This window comes from Lagopus leucura, unplaced genomic scaffold, assembly GCF_019238085.1.
Source record: "Lagopus leucura isolate 7727_CA_CO unplaced genomic scaffold, USGS_WTPT01 Super-Scaffold_100001, whole genome shotgun sequence".
NCBI lineage: Eukaryota > Metazoa > Chordata > Aves > Galliformes > Phasianidae > Lagopus > Lagopus leucura.
Window position 1 is genome coordinate 85,720,269 of NW_024962262.1, and position 19,110 is coordinate 85,739,378.

General features: G+C 35.1%; 1 protein-coding gene across 2 annotated transcripts in view; it reads left to right on the top strand.

Annotated features, from left to right (window-relative positions):
- Positions 1–19,110, top strand: part of CADM2 (cell adhesion molecule 2) — a 612,364-nt gene that overhangs the window by 554,463 nt on the left and 38,791 nt on the right. Inside the window, exon 8 of one of the 2 annotated variants that reach the window (XM_042867465.1) lies at positions 13,330–13,449. The exons of the other annotated variant lie outside the window; for it this stretch is intronic. Coding sequence (XP_042723399.1) covers positions 13,330–13,449 — 120 coding nt within the window. The remainder of the gene's footprint in view (positions 1–13,329; positions 13,450–19,110) is intronic. 2 annotated transcript variants of the gene reach the window in all.

Below are 19,110 nucleotides of genomic sequence, written 5' to 3' on the forward strand. Positions count from 1 at the left end.
GTGAAGAGACTTTCCTTGCCTGTGGGAAAATCCTACCCTTTGACTGAACAAAGCTTGTGCTTCTGAAAAGAGAATTGAGCAGACTTGTGATGTAATGGAGCAATAATAACCTGTAAAGCTACAATAGAGAGTGTTTTTACTAAAAACTAACTCTACTCCCACAGCAATCAAGGCATATCAAGAAAATGGGTCTCAAAAGACCACTTAAGACTTCATTTGAAATTCTGTGCATGCGAATATCTATACTTTTTAGTTTTGAGATTTTTTTTTATCTGTGTTTGAATGAAAAGAAAGTGGGTGTCTCAGTTCTGAGTCCTTAATACAGAGGTGAAAAGAACAGTCTTTCCTATTTCCATCTTTTAAAAAGTAAAAATAAAATAAAGACAACTCACTGGTGGAGGGATTTGAGGTTTTATAGGAAAAATAAACAAAGGGATGATGCTCTTGAAGACTTTTTCCTTCTCAAAATGTACATAAGAGTTGATAGTCCCACATTAGCCTTCCTTTCCTCCAAACTGTCTTTAGTTTTTCTCAGTTTTTGTGAAAAAGCTGAGGCTAGAGGAATTAGACTGCATTGTGGCCATTCTGAGAAACTAACTTGATAAGAATCCTCTGCTAAAGGTAGCCGCACTGAGTTAATTTTATTCATGTGATATTCTGCAAAGTGTAGACTTTCAAATTACGTTGAACTATTTTGATTTTTTGCATGTACATCAACATTCTAAAGTGAAGGGTCATATTGAGTCAGCACTGCAATGTTAAAATTAACTTGCCCAAACTTCTTTCAGCACTCAGCAGTGCTGAAATAGGTGGCTTGGACCTATAAGAATGGTTTGTTTGAATGCTGCATAATCAGATGAATTAAGAAATCTTTGTGTAATACAGGTTTCATTATTGGACTTAGGAAATATAATGTTTATTTGATGTTTTTAGGTATGAAAAGTCTGTCAAGAAACTCATGGTGGAAATGTTGGCTTAATTTTATGGATGAATTGGCCAGCTATTATCCCTGAACGCTCACAAGGCAGCTACTTTGAAATTGCTTTTTGTTGATAAATACTTGCACAGTAGGGTCTATAGTTGAGCTGTGTGAACTGATATTTCTTCATTTATAGTGACTTTAGAAAAATAAGATACAATTTTTCTTTTCTTTCAGATAAGCTCAAAATTATTTTGTAAAGGTCAATAAAATAACATTCCAAACCACAGTAATGCTTTTGGAGAATGTGTTTAACACTTCTATGGTTTTACGTTAAAATATTGGTTTTGATTAAAGAAAAGTTTTAAAATAGTAATTTTTTGTTAGATAACTAGATTTCTTTTTAAAATAGAATACTTATGGAAATTGCTGAATACAAAGTATTTCACTTTACACAAAGCGAATTTGTCCTGCTTTTTTTTTTTTTAAATATTTTTTTTTCTTCCCTTGTGAAGGTAGATCTCTTCAGCACTGTCTACCTATTAAAACACATATAGTTCATTCCTATTTCAATAGGAATTGAAGCTATCAATGAGCTTATTTAATAAACTTTAGGTTTGGGTCATGTCTTTAATAATACACAGTATCTGAAGAAATTTAATTTTCTATGTACATGTATAATTGGCTAATGTGATAGTTCTTCATTTGGACTCCCTCTGTGGTTTCTGAAAAGGAAAATATTGCATACAAGTTTTGAATGGTAATGAAGATTTCTCTCAACACATGATATGCACAGAATTAATTATTTGGTTGCTTGTATGTGGGTAGAACATCTACACTGAAATACTTGTTTAACTACACATGCTAGATATAGTACTGTTGCTCTTTCAAACAGAACTCTTAAATCTTTATTGGAGTGTACTTCTCAAATACTACTGTCAGTTTTGTTATCACTTTGATTTGCTTTTATCATGGATTGCTCTCAAATTTTTCTGGATTTCAAGCTTTGCCACTGCCTTCCACTAACGTTCTTGAACTTCACTTCTGTCAAGCTTTTTTGGGTGAGAGATTAGACTGCAAAATTACCATACCTATGAATGTCATATGCTGGCTTCATGAAGAAAATAAGACTGTTAACAGAATAATTTCATTTGAGTCTGATGACAAAGTTGAAGTCAAATAGTTGTTAATGATTTTCTGTTTCCAGCAAGATCATTTATTATACACAGAAAAAGCCACCTATGACAACAGCAAAAAATAATCAAACCCACATAATGAAATTATTGAAGTAACTGCAATTTTCAAACAATAATCCTTGTTGTACCACTGTGTGCCATGTGGAATGCAGATAATGATCTTTTGTGTCTCATTCTGATATGGTGCTTCTATAATTAACCTTTCTTTTGAGAATAGGTTGCTCATCATTTCGCTTAATTCGAGAAATGAAATGGTACATAATGATAATACTTTAGTATCTTTTGATGATTGATGATAGTAGCCTGGTGATACATCAGTACCTTGTGTTCTAACTGAGATTACAAAGCTTGGGAAAGTAGCACAAATCATTGGCTCTGAGCAAAGGAGGACAGATATAATTGTTTCAGGGAAATTTCTTATAGCTCCCTGTGTCTGCACCTTACCGCTGAAGGGAGTTCAGAAAAACTTTTGTTAAAATATTGTTTTTTTGCTAGAGAGCTATGAGAATTTCCGTATCTCAGCTCTTTGATCAAATACAAAGGACAGAAGCTCAGAGAGAAGTAAACAGTTTTGAATTTGCTTATCTCAAACCATTAATATTTCTATCATCTTTAGTTTTCTATTATTAATCATTTGTTCTCATTATTGTATTTTCCTCACATTCCTATATAAATAAATAAATAAAATCTTTATGAAGAAAAAAATATTCGGTTCATATTTCTTTCAGTATTCTATTACTATTTTTCTCTGAATAAATAAGGTGGTTATTTTTCCCTTTGTTTTCAGTACTCTTCCAGCTAAAAAACTGATCAAACTGACAAGAAGTGAAATTTTCCTGGATAAAATTTCAGACTCCCTGTAACATCTTTCTTCACAGCTTAACTTCAGTTTTAGTTTGTGGTGGGAGAGAAATAGCTTCACTCCATCCCTTAAAAAGGAAACCTCTAACCTGAAATCATGAACTATTTTTTCTAGCTCTTCGTTCTTGAATTCTTGACCTAACACAGCATTTTTTTTTTCTTTCCTTTGTAATTAAATTCATACTAATTTATTGCTAAATCATGACATAGACTTTCTACATTGAATCTTCATCTGCCTTGTTATGGGTTACTGTGAATTGCTTTGACCTTTTTCCTAAGGATTCACTACATTTTTCACAGCTTTCAAGAGAGTATGTTGCGTTTGTCTTTCCGTATGACTCACACAGGAAGTGGAAGAGACACAAGCAATAGACAGGAAAGCAGTAAGGGTATATCTCAAAACCATTCTCAGGCAATAGAAAAATGAATATTGCTTGCAAGTGTGAATACTTATCTACTAAAACTGATAATGTCGGTTGGAACATCTAATGCTGTCTGTGGATTTCTCACAATAACGTGACTTCTTGTAAGAGGCCATTGTTACCTTACAAGAATAAAGAAAGATTTAAACACCTTTTGGTGAAACGTACAGGCAAGTATCTGTGAATAGATCTCTAAATATCTGCTACTTCTGATGGAATTCATGTTGTGATGTTAGATAATCTGTGATTTGTAGAAAGAATTGGTCCAAAAATTTTCAGTCTAGGTCATTTTTCTTTTAATAGAAGGCTTGGAGGTAGAAGAATTAACGATTTTATTTCTTTTTTCTTTATCTACTTTATATTCTAGCCTGCATTTCCTTTACCTTTCCTTCACCTGTATCCACAAAACTTAATTAGTCCCCAAATACACCCTTGAAGAAAAACCTTACTTTTGCTTGGTAACTTCATGCCTGAAGAGGGTATGTCTTTCAGTTGAAACTACCCACATTCTCACAGCAAGTGAAGAGGAAACCAAACCAAAGGAGAGGAGGAAGGACAGGAAAAGAACTTGGCAGGGTAAACTCTTTCTTTTCTTTAGATATTTCTATGGGTCATAGCAGTAGTGGATTGGTTTCTCCCTCCATGGTTTCTGTTTTTTTGGGTTTTTTTTTTTTTTTTTTTTCATTTTCTCCACATTTCTTAATCCTCGATGGGTAGGAAACAAGGAGAAATGAGGCTAACACATTGCAGTGTTCATTTACTGCTTGAATGAGGAGAGCTCTGGATGGCTTTCATCATTCACAAGCAGGAACAGAAATCTCTTTACATTGGCTTGTAAGGGGTTTTTTTGTTTGTTTGTTATTGTTTGTTTTTAATAAGTAAGGGAATATGACCAGGTTTTCTGTATAACAAATACTGCAGCATTCCACTGGAATGTATTATGGAACTGTCTTATTTGATGGCTTGTTAGTAAAGGTAATAAAATAACCTGCCTACATCAATGAAAGTTGTATAATTACAATAAGAACAAGTCTTGACTGTACTGCATGTGTCCTAGCTTTCATTGTAGTGGAGCTAGCATCATGAGAGAATTCAACTAAAAGAGATGGATTCTTTCAGGGGAGAAAAAAAAAAAAAAAAAAAAAAGCATAAAGATTGACAACTAAAAAGATAGAACCTTTATCTTGCAGGTAGTTCATTATGGTAATAAGAATGTGAGAAATAGGTTTATTAATCAAAAAGAGTGCAAAGAAGTGCAGTAAACTATATTTTTGTTCCAAAGATGCCATTAACTTCCCCAAGCTGATTTTCAATGGGATATAGCTATCATACTGTGACAAAGCATTTCAGATTAATGCTGGACCCCTCTGATTTTTGAAATAAAGTAATTTAAAATAAATAGCATTCTATCTGATGCCTTTTTACTAACCTTAAAATTACTGCAGTGAGTTTTGTGTTGTTTAAGCAATTTCAGTGATTTGTCTGGAATTTCTTCGAGAAGTGAAAGCAACAACCATAGTAAAATAGAGATCAGCCATCTATTTACTTCCATTTAGTCTCAACACTTGACTCCCTATGAGAGAAATTTTAGAGAATTTTCCTTGACCTCTTTTTTTCTTCCTAGTGCCATTCTGCCTGAGGTTTTTTTGTCTGTTTTTTTGTTTTTTGTTTGTTTGGTTTTTTTTTTTTTTTGTTTTTACAGAAAGAGTCAGGTGTCATTTTGAGAAAACTGTCATCTTTGTTCAAGGCTGCTGGTGTCTGAATTTGTCTTATATATTAGCTTTTCTTTATAGATTTTCAAGGGCCAGATGCCGGTACTTTATTCCATTTAATTTTGAATACTTCTATTTCACAGCTTGGGGAAACAAGGAAATATGGCTTTCTATTTACCTTAAAAGAATAAAAATGTATTTTTACATTTTAACATTGCAGTGGCAATGAGCCTAGAACATCATACAAATTATGATAGAATGCCGTGCTACTGGGACAAATCAAAATGGTGGTTGGTGACTTTCGTGTTAACATTTCATCTTGAATGCAGTGAAATTGGCACTTCAGGTGTAAGGACAGTTGCAATTTTAAGAGGTTTTATTTTCTTTTCTCCTTTTGAATGAGTTTGTTTCAGTAGCAAATTGCAGTGGGACTGAGGAGATCCATTCTGAACTCCCTAATCATGGCCAGAGAACTGTGAGATATAAGATATTCTATTTAATAATTCTGTGTTCATTTCCCTAGCTATGGAATGAGAATGATGCTACTTCCTTTTCCCTAACTTTTTTTCTGTTGCATCTAAGTAAGGATCTTACAGAAATTCAAGGCAGAGTTCCATTCTTTAATGTATATATATTTGTTTATGAAGAGTTACAAACAAAATCAGGATGCATCTATATGCACTTTTATAAGTACAGCTGCTGCTTTTGATTCTGCAGACTCAAACAGTTCTTTAAAACTGTTCTTTTTGTTTAGAATATGAATTACAAAATTCTTTTCTTTGGCCTACTCCTCGTTCTGCTGAGTTTACTTAAGTTCTTTCAGGTAAACTGCACAAACTTCACTAGTGTGCTCAGTGCATTATTTGTAACTATTTCAATTAGAAAGATTTTATTCAAGATAGAATAGCTCCTTTAAATGAAATAATATGCTTATATTAACGTTACCATTATAAAATGTGAAAGGATTTTTTTCACAACTGGCAAAATGTAATTTGGGAAAGAGTAGTGCTTTCAGAGTGTACATTTGAAATAGTCTAAAATACTGTATTTGTGTGACTCCAGAACATGGGAGATTAATTTTTCTGTGGAATACTTGTCTTGATATGTCCTCAGAGGTACATTTTATGCTAATAACCATTAATGAAGTAAAACTAGTAAAGTAGAGCACTTGAAAACAAATCTTCAGTATTGAAGAGTTCACCCACTTGAGAGTTTAGATTTTCCTTGTGTTAAGGTAATCTTCAATATCTACTCATCAGAACAAGTAGTTATCTTGTCAAATGTATCCTTTTATGTTCTCTGTATATCAGCTGGATTTAGCACAAGTAGGAATTGAGAAGTACCACATAACAAGCTATTTGCTTTCTCTGGTACAAAAGATATAATTCATATAAGCTGCCCCAGCAAAAGTGAACAGCAATAGCTAGATATATTGTGAGATACTACATTGTGTCACCTTTCATTCTTCTGCATCAGAAAGAGTAAGAACAATGAGCTCTTCAGGTGTCTAGAATGGTGGCAAACAATGACAGTGATGGACAATTAATTAAGAGTCCAGCATTGCAGACCTTCCTTTGCAAACTTCTTTATAAGGGAGCTGCAGCTAGAGAGTATCTTCTGATAGCAAATTCATCGGAGTGATATGGGAAGCAAAATGATCTCTACAGTAAGAAATAAGGGCTTCAAAAGAGCATCATTTTATAAGTTATCAGTCACTAGCACAACACTGAAATATTCATGTTAGATGCTTTCTTGTGGTTCACTATTCCTGTGGTACCTATGTGCAACTGTGAGTGTAACATACTATATTTTGCTTTCCAGGTAACAAAGCCATGTTTGTGGCAACATCTGTGCTGTGCGTAAAGATCATGTTTTGCTAACCAGATAAAATTTCTTTCTCTAAAAATAAATATATATATATATATATGAAATGCTACTCAGGGCTGTCCTGTGCCCCTCAGGAGGAGCAGTGGAGGAAAGCTGTTGTCCTGGCCAGGCTCTCCAGTTACCTGCCAATGGTGGCACTGGCTGCCTGTGCCTATCAGGATTGTCACAGAGACTTAATACTCCATAGCACTGCGTGTCTGTGAAGCAATGGCTTTTGTTTACAGTTTTCGATGTTGGTAGAACTTTGGAATATGCCCCTCAAGCTTCGATTCAGGGGCAGCGTGGGCAGGGACAAGAATCAGGGCAACAGCTTGTGAGGACACTGCATGTGGTAAGAGCAGACCTGAGCTGGACATCTGCACCTGGGGGCAGAGGGAAGTCATAGAGCTGACCTCTGCCCTCGGGCATAAGAACTTCTTGTCTAATCCCATGTTCTTCCTATTGTATTAAGGTACTTTCTTCCCATCGCTTCTTTCTTGTCACCTGCTTGAGAGTCCTGACTCCTTGTTTTCTGACAATTATGGCAAACAGGACAGTTAACTTTCACTTTGTAGTTCAATGTCAGCTTCCTACTAATCCTCATTTTCTCATGTTTATCATGCTTTTAGTTTTGTCCTAAACTCTTCTACTCTGTACATGTGTCATAAAATGTGACATTTTGTAATATAAGGTCATATAAGGTAATATAAGACAAACTTTTAAGTAATTTTGGGTGACACCATGATGCCATTACTAAGTATTAACACTGAAGTGGATTTGGTTCTTTGCCTTCTATTCTTCTATTCCTAATTTTCTAAGGATAAAATTTAGGCAAATAGCATTTACTTACTTGACTCTTGAAAAGGAAGAAGTCATTATTTGCTTTTAAATGCACTGTTGTCCTTCATTTGCTACTGAAATCTGTTGCTTTCAAAATAGGAAAAAAACTACAGTTTCTATAAGAAGGCAGAGAACTCTCAATGAAACTCTGGTATCTTTTAGCACTTGATTTTCTTCCTCTGTCTTACTAGGCGACCAAAGTATGTTAAATCAAACCTTAATGAGCTCCTACATTTTCCAACATTTAATACGACCTACCGGGCCATTAAACACCTCAGAATAATGGTGCTATGTGAATTTACTTTCTGTTCTTCCAAAGCTGCTTGGCCATTTTAGCCCAGCTGTGTATCTTGCATTATGAACTCATCCACCACTAGTCTCTAATTGTTTTAGCTAGGGATCTAGATCTACATGAGGCTTTTATTAAAAGGTTTTGGATATTTTTAAATGACATCTGATTTGCTAGCAAAAATGTCAAGCACATAATTTTCATTTCAGAGTTTCATAAATCTGAATCAATTAGTAAAGAGAACCCCTTGACCTCATGTCTGCAAGGCTTCATGATCATTTAGTCTAAAGTGTTAAGGAGATATTGGCACATGATATTCAGGCTGAATTATCTCTTTGTTCGATCCCATTTTCTGGGAGCAAATCTAAATGCAGCTCCCTTTGAATTTAAAACCTTGCTAAATTATTTAGTACTACGTACCACAGGCTGATTAAATTTTGTGCAGAGTAGTGAGGTTGTTTCCCAGGTAGGTCATCACTCAGTTCAGTTTATCACTTAAAACTTCTTTCGCTCTTTGTAAAAATAAAGCACAGGCCATCCATCATTATCAGTCTGGCCTTTAATTTTTATGTCAGACTTTGTCAAGCTTGAAACAAAAACCTTTACATTTTTATCAACTGCAGCCATTGTTGTCTGAATTGAGCTCAGTCATTTCAGCTTATTGTTTTTTTGTTGTTTTTCTTTCTTTTTTTATTCCCCCCAAACCAATCAGATATTCTCAATAGGTCAGATCTCTGTTTTGTGTAAGCCTACCAAACCAAACAGAACCAATTCTCATTTATTTAGAAATGGAGAGTAAAAGTGCTTGGAGCCAAATCTGCAGTGAGAGTAAAGTGTCCAGGCTCCTTGCACTTAAATGGGTGAATGTCTTCTGTTAGATTAACAAGAGAAAAGGAGAGGCAAGCATAAAATTATGACTGGGCACGTCTGGACAGTGTTGTGAGCTAGTCTTGTACAGCACTATTCTGACACTCATAAGCAGGTTGTATTTGTGCCTCTCCTAAAGAGCAGCCTCCTGAACAAGCCAAGTATTACATTCTCCTCCTTTCTTTACTCTCCATTCACAATCAGCAGTCAGATTACCTGCTGTCTGCCTTCACCTTGCCACTGCTAGTGTGGCTTAAAGTCATGCTAACATACTGTAGCATTCCATGAAGAACTGCCTTAAAACATTTTCCATGCTTCTCTCTGCATCCACTGAACCATTTTTCATTGAAAATCCAGTTGCAGTCTCATGCATAACCTGTGGGAATATTCATGAAAAAGTACTGAGTATAGAGTCTCTTATTCTCTCCTGCATGATACCTGATCCTTTTTCTGTTTTCAGAAACTTTTATGGAAACACTTAGTTCTCAGTGAATTGTTTGTATTTCAGAGATAGCAAGGTGATGGAATACCATGTTTATTACATTACTGAATTTTTGATAGAATATGTTACACTAAACATGCCTTATAGTAGTAAGATTTCTAAACTAACAGTGGCAATTATTGTTTGATTTATATATCTAACATGGCTTTTCTGTCCTCTTTGATTCCCCACCTGCAAAATATGGCTATTTTCTGCTTCAAAGGAAGATGAGGATTAATACTTAAGTATTACGGATACAGCAATCTGGTGCATTGGTTTGAGTACGGCCACCTGAATTGAAAAGTTCCACTCTACGTGGTCCCATGGTCATAGCAATCCTCAGTATTTAGGGGCATGAAAGTCATAAACAAAAATTTGTTTTTGGCTGAACATTCTGTACAAGCAGATTCAGAAACTGCAAGGCCAGAAAATAGAATTAGATATCTCTGCAACACACATTTGCTGGACTGAAGTTTGCAAATCCATTGAGATACTTCTTGACAGAGAGCTCAAGGAGAGATCAAAGCTATATAGCCCTTTTAGTAGTATGTTTCTCAGTAACTGCTAAAAAACAAAGATGGGGGTAACGCAGGGATCTGCTTCACTGGAAGCATGGTAAGTGCGCCCCAAAGTGAAAATATTGCCAAAAAAGTATAGAACTAGAAATAGTCAAATAGTAATACCTGTTTCTGGCGTTTATATGGATATTTAAAATACTGATATTCATATTCCATAAACAGAAGCCTGTGCTCTGTTTGTGTTTCATATAAAACTTTTGTTTATATGTAACTCTTTTACAGTTTATATTTGCAGTCTATCTGATTCTTGGGGCTACCAAACTCACTTACTTCCCATGTATTCGGTAAACAAGGAGAAAATGAAGGCTGTTGCAGATTATTATTCTTTTTTTTGAGGCCTGTGTTATGCATTCTCTCATGCAAGAAACAAACAAGCAAAAAGCAAAAAAGAACAAAAACAAAAAACACATTTTCAAGGCAAAGACATTAGGGTTTTTTCAGGAACCCATAAATCTTCTTAGAAAAACTGAAAAAGATTCTTTCTGTCACAGAGACTCAGTAGGACTGTTAGGCCCAAATAAGGATATTACATGAATGTGGTACTCAAGCGCTATTTAGAATGCAAATTTTTATCTAGGCTTAGGCTGCCCCAAATAGATTTAAGGACAGAAAGTGATGCAAGAGTTCCAAAATCTGTTGATGGTAAGGCAGTTAGCTATTTTCTCACTTTATGCATACTTTCCCATGACACACTCATTGTTAAAGGATAGATACCATTAAACTTAAATTTCTTTGGGCTAGTCTGGCTGATTTTGGTTCCTGTCTTGTTCTTTGGTCATTGAGAGCAAGTAGCTGTAATGCTGCGAACAAAGCAAATCGGCTGCAGTCGTTTGCATAGTGAATTTCTCCTTTCTCTGGTAAGAGAGAAGAAAAGCCAGTCCTATTCCTTGCTTTTATGTTTCCTTTGAGGAAATGTTTTTCTTTGAGGTTTCTGACAAGCTGCCACATTGATGCTTTTCATCAGAGTTAGTGACTTCAGTCAACATAAGTTTTTGTTGCTCTTGGAGTGGTCAGAAAAGATGAACCTACTATATCTGTGTTAAAATACTTGTAACTTCTAGTTACCAGTGTTAACCAGTCTCAGTTTCCTACATTGGCTTTCTTTTAATATAATAAATCTTGTTGGAAATATTTCAGTTAGAATAGAAACTGGAAAGCAGTCAGCTTCTAAATTCGCCAGGGACTCATGTAATCTGGTGTGTGGCAAACTAGGTAGACAGTGTGTATGTAGAACAAAAAACTGTCATAAAACAATAATTTGTCAGTTGCAACTGACTTGCCATTGCAAAATATTAAGTAAGTAACATATTTAAGAAATATAATTATGGGAAATATGTCACATTAATTAACTTCTATGTACGAGGCTGATTTGTAAAGCTTTTCTACTAAACAAGGATTTACTATCCTTATGAAGAAGGCATTTTTGTTGCTTTGTTTGATTTCATTTTTAACAGATACTTATCTAAGGAGTTTCTCTTTATGAAAAGAAGTTGCATAGATCAGTACATATGACGTATCTTTTGGAAAATGTTAATTTATTTCTAATGATTGTTCAACTCCATTCTGTTTAATTATCATGGTATTCACATTCCAGGTAATGTGGCAGTTCTTCCTGATGATTAATGTGGCTACACTGTCTTTTTTGAAAAACCTGTTTTAATTTTTCTGGTTTCTAATATTTCATACTGCAAAACAGATGTAAATATCAGTATACAGCAGACAAAAGACAGATCTCATGCCATTTTCTGAAGGTTTCCAGGAGGGAAATCCCACAGGTATAGGTTCTGGAGGGGATAATGCTGGTGTTCATCCAAACCAGAATAATACAGAGTAATAATACAGGTGACTCATAGATATTAACTGACAAGGAAACTTTTTAAGTGGCAAAGTAATCTGTCATCCATCATGAAAATAAGGCAAACATTATAATTTGAAGTCTTAAGGGAATAATTATGCTGTGCTGAACTCATGAACCCTGTCTCTGAAATGTCTTCTGTTGGGCCCAGTACTGTAAAGGGATGAGCTGCTTTAGCTTCCATTAATTTCAGTCAGAATTGATGGTACTCAGACACCAATTGCATTTCCTTCCACAGCAAGGGAAGATAGATCACTGGTCAGGCTTGTTCTCCTCTGCTGCATTGCATTGAATAGCACCCTTCAGAATTGGTTGTGTTTTCTTCCTGAAATCAGTGTGGAATGGCTTACTTACCATCAATTGATGAGAAACTAGTCCTTTCCTTTTAAAGCTGTGGTATAAATAATCTGAAAATTGTCAGATGCTTTTTACTTCCTCACAGAAGTGCTTTCCTGTATTTCTCTTCAGGGCTTTTGTTTGTTTGTTCTTTAGAACCTGCAATCACCTTATAAGCAAAGTGATACTGGTCTTGATTGCTTTTGGCAGTGTAATCAAAGTGTTTTCTATCTGTACATCTGGTTATGTTCTGCTCTGTACAGGAACATTTTGCAACAGTTTGCTGGTTCCTCTGCAATGAAGTGGCAGCTGCCTGTGCTTGGCATACCTGTATTTGATCAGAAGCTGAAGGGTTTTGCAGGATGCTGTCATCTGGGCCTTGCATCTTCTCTGACTTGTATACTTACTTTTTCAACAGTAATATAATTGGCTTTTCTGATTTTTCAGTTCTAAGCTCTATATTGATGATAACATGTATGTATTAAGGATGATTGCAAGATGACTGCCTACTAATTAGGGTAAAGATTTTGAAATATACTCTGCTCTAGATCTTAGCAGACAACTGTGTCTTAAACAAGTGTGTGGGAAGAAGAAAAGCAATCCGGAAAAAGCAGCTTTTATAGTTAGTAGCATTTTCTCCCCTTTTTCCGTCCATTGAGTCTGTCTGAAAGTGGGTGTTTTAACATACAGCCATTTCTCGTTAACATGTGTGTGTTTATTTTAGCATGATGGTGTTGTTGTTTCATCTCCCACTCTGACACAGCATGTTTCATCTGTATATGGTTTCTACTGTATGAGACATTTAAAATGGCTCAGTGAAGAAATGGATTCTTGTCACTTAAACATTCACTCTCCAGATCTATGGAAACATGGTTGTTTTAACAGTATTTTAAATCCTGTTTGCTAGCACACTCACTATAAAAAATTGAGAGTGATATAATGTCAAGAATTTAAAGGTACCACTGTTGTACGTGTAATAATTTGTGTTAATCATGTTTTAATTTAATCATTTTTTGACATACTTGTATTTACAAATTAAACCACTATTATGGTTCTCCTTTGTTTGCATGATATGATTTTATTTTATATTTTTTTTCCACTCACCAGATGTTTTCAACACTTTGCTTCCCACTACTGTCATCCCCTCCCTTACCACTGCAACAGTCACAACCACTGTAACCTTAACAGCCAGCACAACCACATCGGCAAGAGCCATCAGCACCAGAGGTACAGTATGCTTCTTTGTTATGGCCTGAAAAGCACATTATAAACAGGAAATTATAGGTTTGGTTTTTAAAAAGAGTATAAATTGCTAAAGAGAGACTTCAAAGATTTTAGTTCAAAATAAATTTAATAGAATTATCCATGTGGTGATGGCTCATGGTTAAGGAAAATTACTTGTGACCTTGAGTACTTAATTGCGTTAGCAGTATGTATGTGAACTTTGACAGGATGCTTAAATTATTTGTATACATTTGCATTTAATTTTTTTGAGGTTAGTAAATTAACTTGAATGTAAAATGCAAGCAAGCTATTTTTAAATAAACATGACCTTTTAAGACTGGTTATTTTGGGTGCTAATGTTTAAAACAAGATAAGTGTCTTTGCATTAGAATTACTGTTGATGCAATCCTGCTTGGCAACAAAGAGGCATCATAGTTCATAATTTTTGTCACTCTTTTGGAATTAAAGGTGTTCCAAATGTTTTTGTTCTGTGTTGGTTTTTTTTGTTTGTTTGTTTTTAAATGATTCTAGTATTGCTTTGCTTAGTTATGAGTGAAAGCTTAATTTTATGGTTATATTCAGTGTTGAACAGGAACTGTTCAACAGTGAAGATGTGTCTGCAAGGTTTCACAGGTTATCATCTTAGGGTTAAGGAACAGTTAATATATCTCTCACAGTATGTGAAATGGCAGACCCTGTGTGATCTGTAGATGACTTTCATTGTTCAAGGAGAGAAGAAATCATACTCAGTTTTTGCAGTGCCATATTCACATGATGAGTTATAACCATCCCAAGGAGTTTAAGACAGTGTTATGAAATCTTTTCTTTGTGAAAGCATTGTTATGAGACAGTTACAGTGACCAACCTAACTTGCAGGAATAAGCTGAGCTAAACATAAGTCCAATGTATAAAGGTTGTGATGGTATTAGATTACCCAGTTCCTACCTCCATAGATAATTTGTATCTGTATGTTAATATTGTGGCCTTCATGTGATAAACTGATGTCAAGCCTGAAATTATATTTTTAAGCTTTAATATTACTTAGAGTGTGAAAAAATATTGTAGTGAAAAGTAAAAAGAAAAAGAATTATATAATAGTCCTTTCTCACCAGAAAAATAGAAATAAAAAACAGAGAGACCATGGGAAACAGCCAAGTGCTCCAAGGGCTAAGTAATAGTAAGAGGAATGGTTCTGGTGAAGGAACTGAGATGATCTGTCTTTAAAGAGAGTGTTCTGAGTCATGCAGCAGAAGCTTCCATTGCCCTGCAATAAAAAGAATAGCTGGAAGACATTCTTCCAGGCTTCTGCTCTACTACATATTGTAAAGTGTACAATTTAGTGCTACAGTAACAAAGGGATACTATTTAAGAGAAAGTGAAAGAAGAAGGAAACCAGAAGAATGTGATCAATCACTAAAAAATCAGAAATTCTCTTAGAAATGGAATGCAGCAAAATGACTGAGAAGATGAGATTGTTTCGAACTCGAGGAACTGATAGATAAGATCTCTTGGTCAGACAATCTGAGGGACAAAGGGTTGCAAAGCTGTTTCTTGGAAAGCTTGTATTTGAAAGGAAGTTTGAAAGTTTTAAAAGAGTTATTTTCCAGATTCAATCAGGCAAATGAGTCCTCTGAATTAGTGGCAGAGACATTTGGTGGAGAAACTTTTTAAATGTAGAGGAGGCAGTGGCAGTGCAGATAACGAACTTCTAGATTTACTTCATCATCTAGATTTACTTCATCAGACTTGATTTCTTTAAAAGTGCTTTATGCTAATGACAGAAGGAAGTGGACAAGATGCTCTCCTTAGGCCTTGGCACCCTCCCCGCTCTTGGACTCATAAATAATGTTCACAAACCTGCAACAAATGACTTGAGGGTCAAGTTTTCAGTTGTATCTTTTCCTGACTGAACAAAAAGTGCCATGTAATCATATTTTCCTGTGGTGCTTCTGCTTCATATTCCAGTAAGGGTTCTGACTTGAAGGAGTTCATAAAGGCATGCAGTTGGGAAGCTATTAATATACTTTTGACCTACAAAACTTTAAATATATATATATATATATATATATAACTTTGTTTCTAGTTAGGTTAAAAGTAGCATTTCTCTATACCTTAGTTTCTTATTTCTTGTTTGATCGTACTTTAAAGATACAGAAATTTACTTTACATCATACAGTTGCAACATACAGATTAATCAAGTCTTTACAATGGATTTCTAACATCTGAGATATCTTTCAACTGGACTTCCAGTAGCTGATATAATATTCTTGTTGAGTAGATTTCATTATTACTATTCTAAAATTATTACTAGGTACTTATGAATCACCTCAGGTAAATTTCACAGGACATTCCCGTGTTCTGCGAGACTATTACACAGTCCACCTTGAGGAATGTTACATCTAGTCACAAGAAATGCCATTAGAGAAATATACTGCAGGATATAAGGATCTCAGTGAACCTTTAAATCTATGGCATTTTACATTATGATGATTGTGCCTTCTCATTATCAAAAGCCTGAATTAATGGGAAAAAAAAAAAAATTTAAACCATTGTCAGTTATTTCTGGAACTGTGTGACCCATCCCTTTTTTAATTTGCATGGAGTTTAGTAAACAGCATGAGAAAAAGTTACTGATCCAGTTAGATAATAGTATGATAATTCATAAACATCTTCTTTAGTCAAACTTTTCATTTTCTCAGACAAATGTATGCTTGCTTTTATGTTCAGTCCTTCAGGAATTAATTATTCTTTTACTGGTACATTACCTACTAACTCAAAAATCTAAACACAATTTGATGTCAGAGAAGAGTATTGTCTTCTATATATTTGTCAGGGGTATCTTAAAGCCTAAAAACCATGCTGAGGAATGCACAACAAAATCAGAATAAAATGTATTAGTAGAAACAATTCAGGGATCTAAAGAAGTGTTGTATAGGTAGTCTCCTTTTTATCGGACTTATGTAACATTAAAGCTCTGTGTGGATCCATGTTACTGTTCTGTTTTTATTAAAGGGAAGAGGCAAAGAAGACTGGGGTTTTTCACCTAGTTGTGGAAAGAGGGATCCCTCTCCTGTGGAAATCCTTTGTTAATCTAATCTAGATGATTCTGCATCCCCCCATTGAAGTCCTATAGATGAAGAGAGAGTATAGTTAACAGTATAGAAGTCACCTCCACTCATAACAAGTCTTCATGCTTATGGGTTCACAGAAGATAAAAGCATAAAAGTCTGTGCTCTCTGTCCTTAGACACACAGATGTTCACAAAACCCTTTCATGGGCTTGGCATTATGTTAATCATTCCCCTCTTCCCCAAGATTTTTTTCATTTAAATCTCTTTCCTGGCAAGAAAAAAAAAATGTCAGAGGTTATAAAACTCAATAATTTTGACTTATTTTTGACACTCTCCACTGTCCCCTGCTACACACACTAATAGGTGTAAAAGGCACATTACAAGAGCATTCCAAACTCAAAAGATAGATCCACTCGGTTCTGTTCCATGTATCTGAGTGAGTCAGTCTCAACTGACTCATTTCTGTAATGACTGTGCCAGAATGTTCACAGCTTTATATAGCAGTCTCTAAAAACATCTCCAAAAACATTGCTCATAACAGAGAGATGAGGTTTCTCCCAGACAGCTGCTCTACAAAGTCAAAAAGTTGATTTAATAGTCAAGTTGTTCACAAAGTCAATTAACATTCATATATAAACTTAAAAATAAATAATTGTTAAATTACTGTTTTATTTTAATCTTTGCTTTTACCATTTTGGTAAGAAAACTTTCTTAAGGGATATATGGAGAATTAAATTGAGAAGAATAGTTAATGGTGGATTAATAAAAGATTTGAGAGTGCGATTATTTTGATATACTACAATAAATCGAAATTGTGAATGTTTCAATTTAATAGTGTAGATGACAACAATCGTAGCAAGAAAATTACCTTCTTTTTGTCCAATTTCTGTAGTCTTCATGAGAGAAAAGAAGGAAAAGGACCCAATTAGTTGTTTCATTGTAGGCAGTTAAAATGCATTAATTACTTGGACAGTATTTATATTCTCCAGCTCTTTTCATATCAAAAGAATTTTAAGCATTGCCAGTTTTTTCTTGTGACAATTTTTCTTTCACATAATGTGATTAAGATACATAGGTCACTCTGAAAGTAGTGACCTGTGACCTCTGTATATTTCCATGGAAACAGAAGCATTACTAAGAGCACAATAACGCTATTGGATGGAGTGAATTTTCAACTACAGACCACTATTTCTCAACGTAGTCACCACCATAAGCAGACTTGTGAAGATGAGCTGACTGAGATGCTCTTCATTTCATGGTGTGACAGCTGTGCATGGACTTCTGAAAAGTGGATTATATTTCACGTCTCTGTTGCCACTGCTGAAATGTACCACCCACCCCTCATTGTGCTCACTCCTCACTGGTCTCCATAAACATTCAGCAAGTGTTGACAAATGTCAGTGGGTGCACTCCTTCCATATGGAAGAATTCAGTGAAACACCTTTATTTCATACACGCTTCCACATTAGAAGCCTCTTTGTCAGAGTGTTGCTCTGGTGCCATCTATTGCATGGCAATAAAATGTAGCTGAATATTGGACAAAGGGTTCAACCTCTACTGTCATTCCATCAATATCTGCCTCTGATGTCCTGGGCTAACATTATTAAATAGGAGGCAGTACTTTTGGAGCAGCCCTCATAGCTTGGTGTTTTGCAATATGGACTGAGAGAGAAACAGCAAAGCAAGAAAAAGATACAGAAGGGACCGAAGATAGGTGGCAGATAAGGAATACAAGAATAGTTATATCTTAGGTATAGGTGTTTACATTTACTTGCATTCAACTCTGATAGTAAATAAAACCAAAGTCTAATGTTAAAAGCAGTTTTGTATGACAGCATGCTAAAAGCTTGTTGCTTTATACTTTATAGCTGTAGGAGCATCATAAAAACTAATATGTGCTTGTTTGTACTCAAACCAGATAACAAAATTACAACTTTCCAGGTTTTTGTTTCTTCTTTTTTATTTTCCTTTCTCTTATAATAATCTTTTACTGATTTATGCAACTTCTGGATTCCCCAGTAGACCAAACAATGTGACATTGAAAGCAAGACTCTGGATAGTTTAGACTATCTTTCTCCCCATCAGACATTCCAGCCTTTACCTCTCCTTTTGCAAGAGCTGCTATATCTCGATATTATAATGACTTCTTTCATTGGATCAGTTTTTCATTCTGCTTGGTACCCCAGTGTTTAGAATGTCTTCATTTAGACCATGATGAAAGCCCAAACTTATTTTATATAAGCCTCTTTACTTAAGTCTTGAGACATTCAGAGCTATCTCTGGTCAGAACTAGTATTTCTTACCCCAAAGAAACATCAACAGGCTAAAAATCAGTAGCTGGGAAACCTTCCCTAATGAGTATCTCCAACCAAATGATGGAGGGACCATAAATAGAAAGTGCCTCTCCATTCCTTGGTATTTCTATGGTCAAAGTGGAATAGACTGGGGAGAAATTATGCCTAGTGTCTCAAGGTCCACTACTAGCCAGCAAGTGTGGACGGGAGATGCAGTGGCATAACACTGTTTACCTCCTTTTCCTTTTCCTTTTCCTTCTCCTTCTCCTTCTCCTTCTCCTTCTCCTTCTCCTTCTCCTT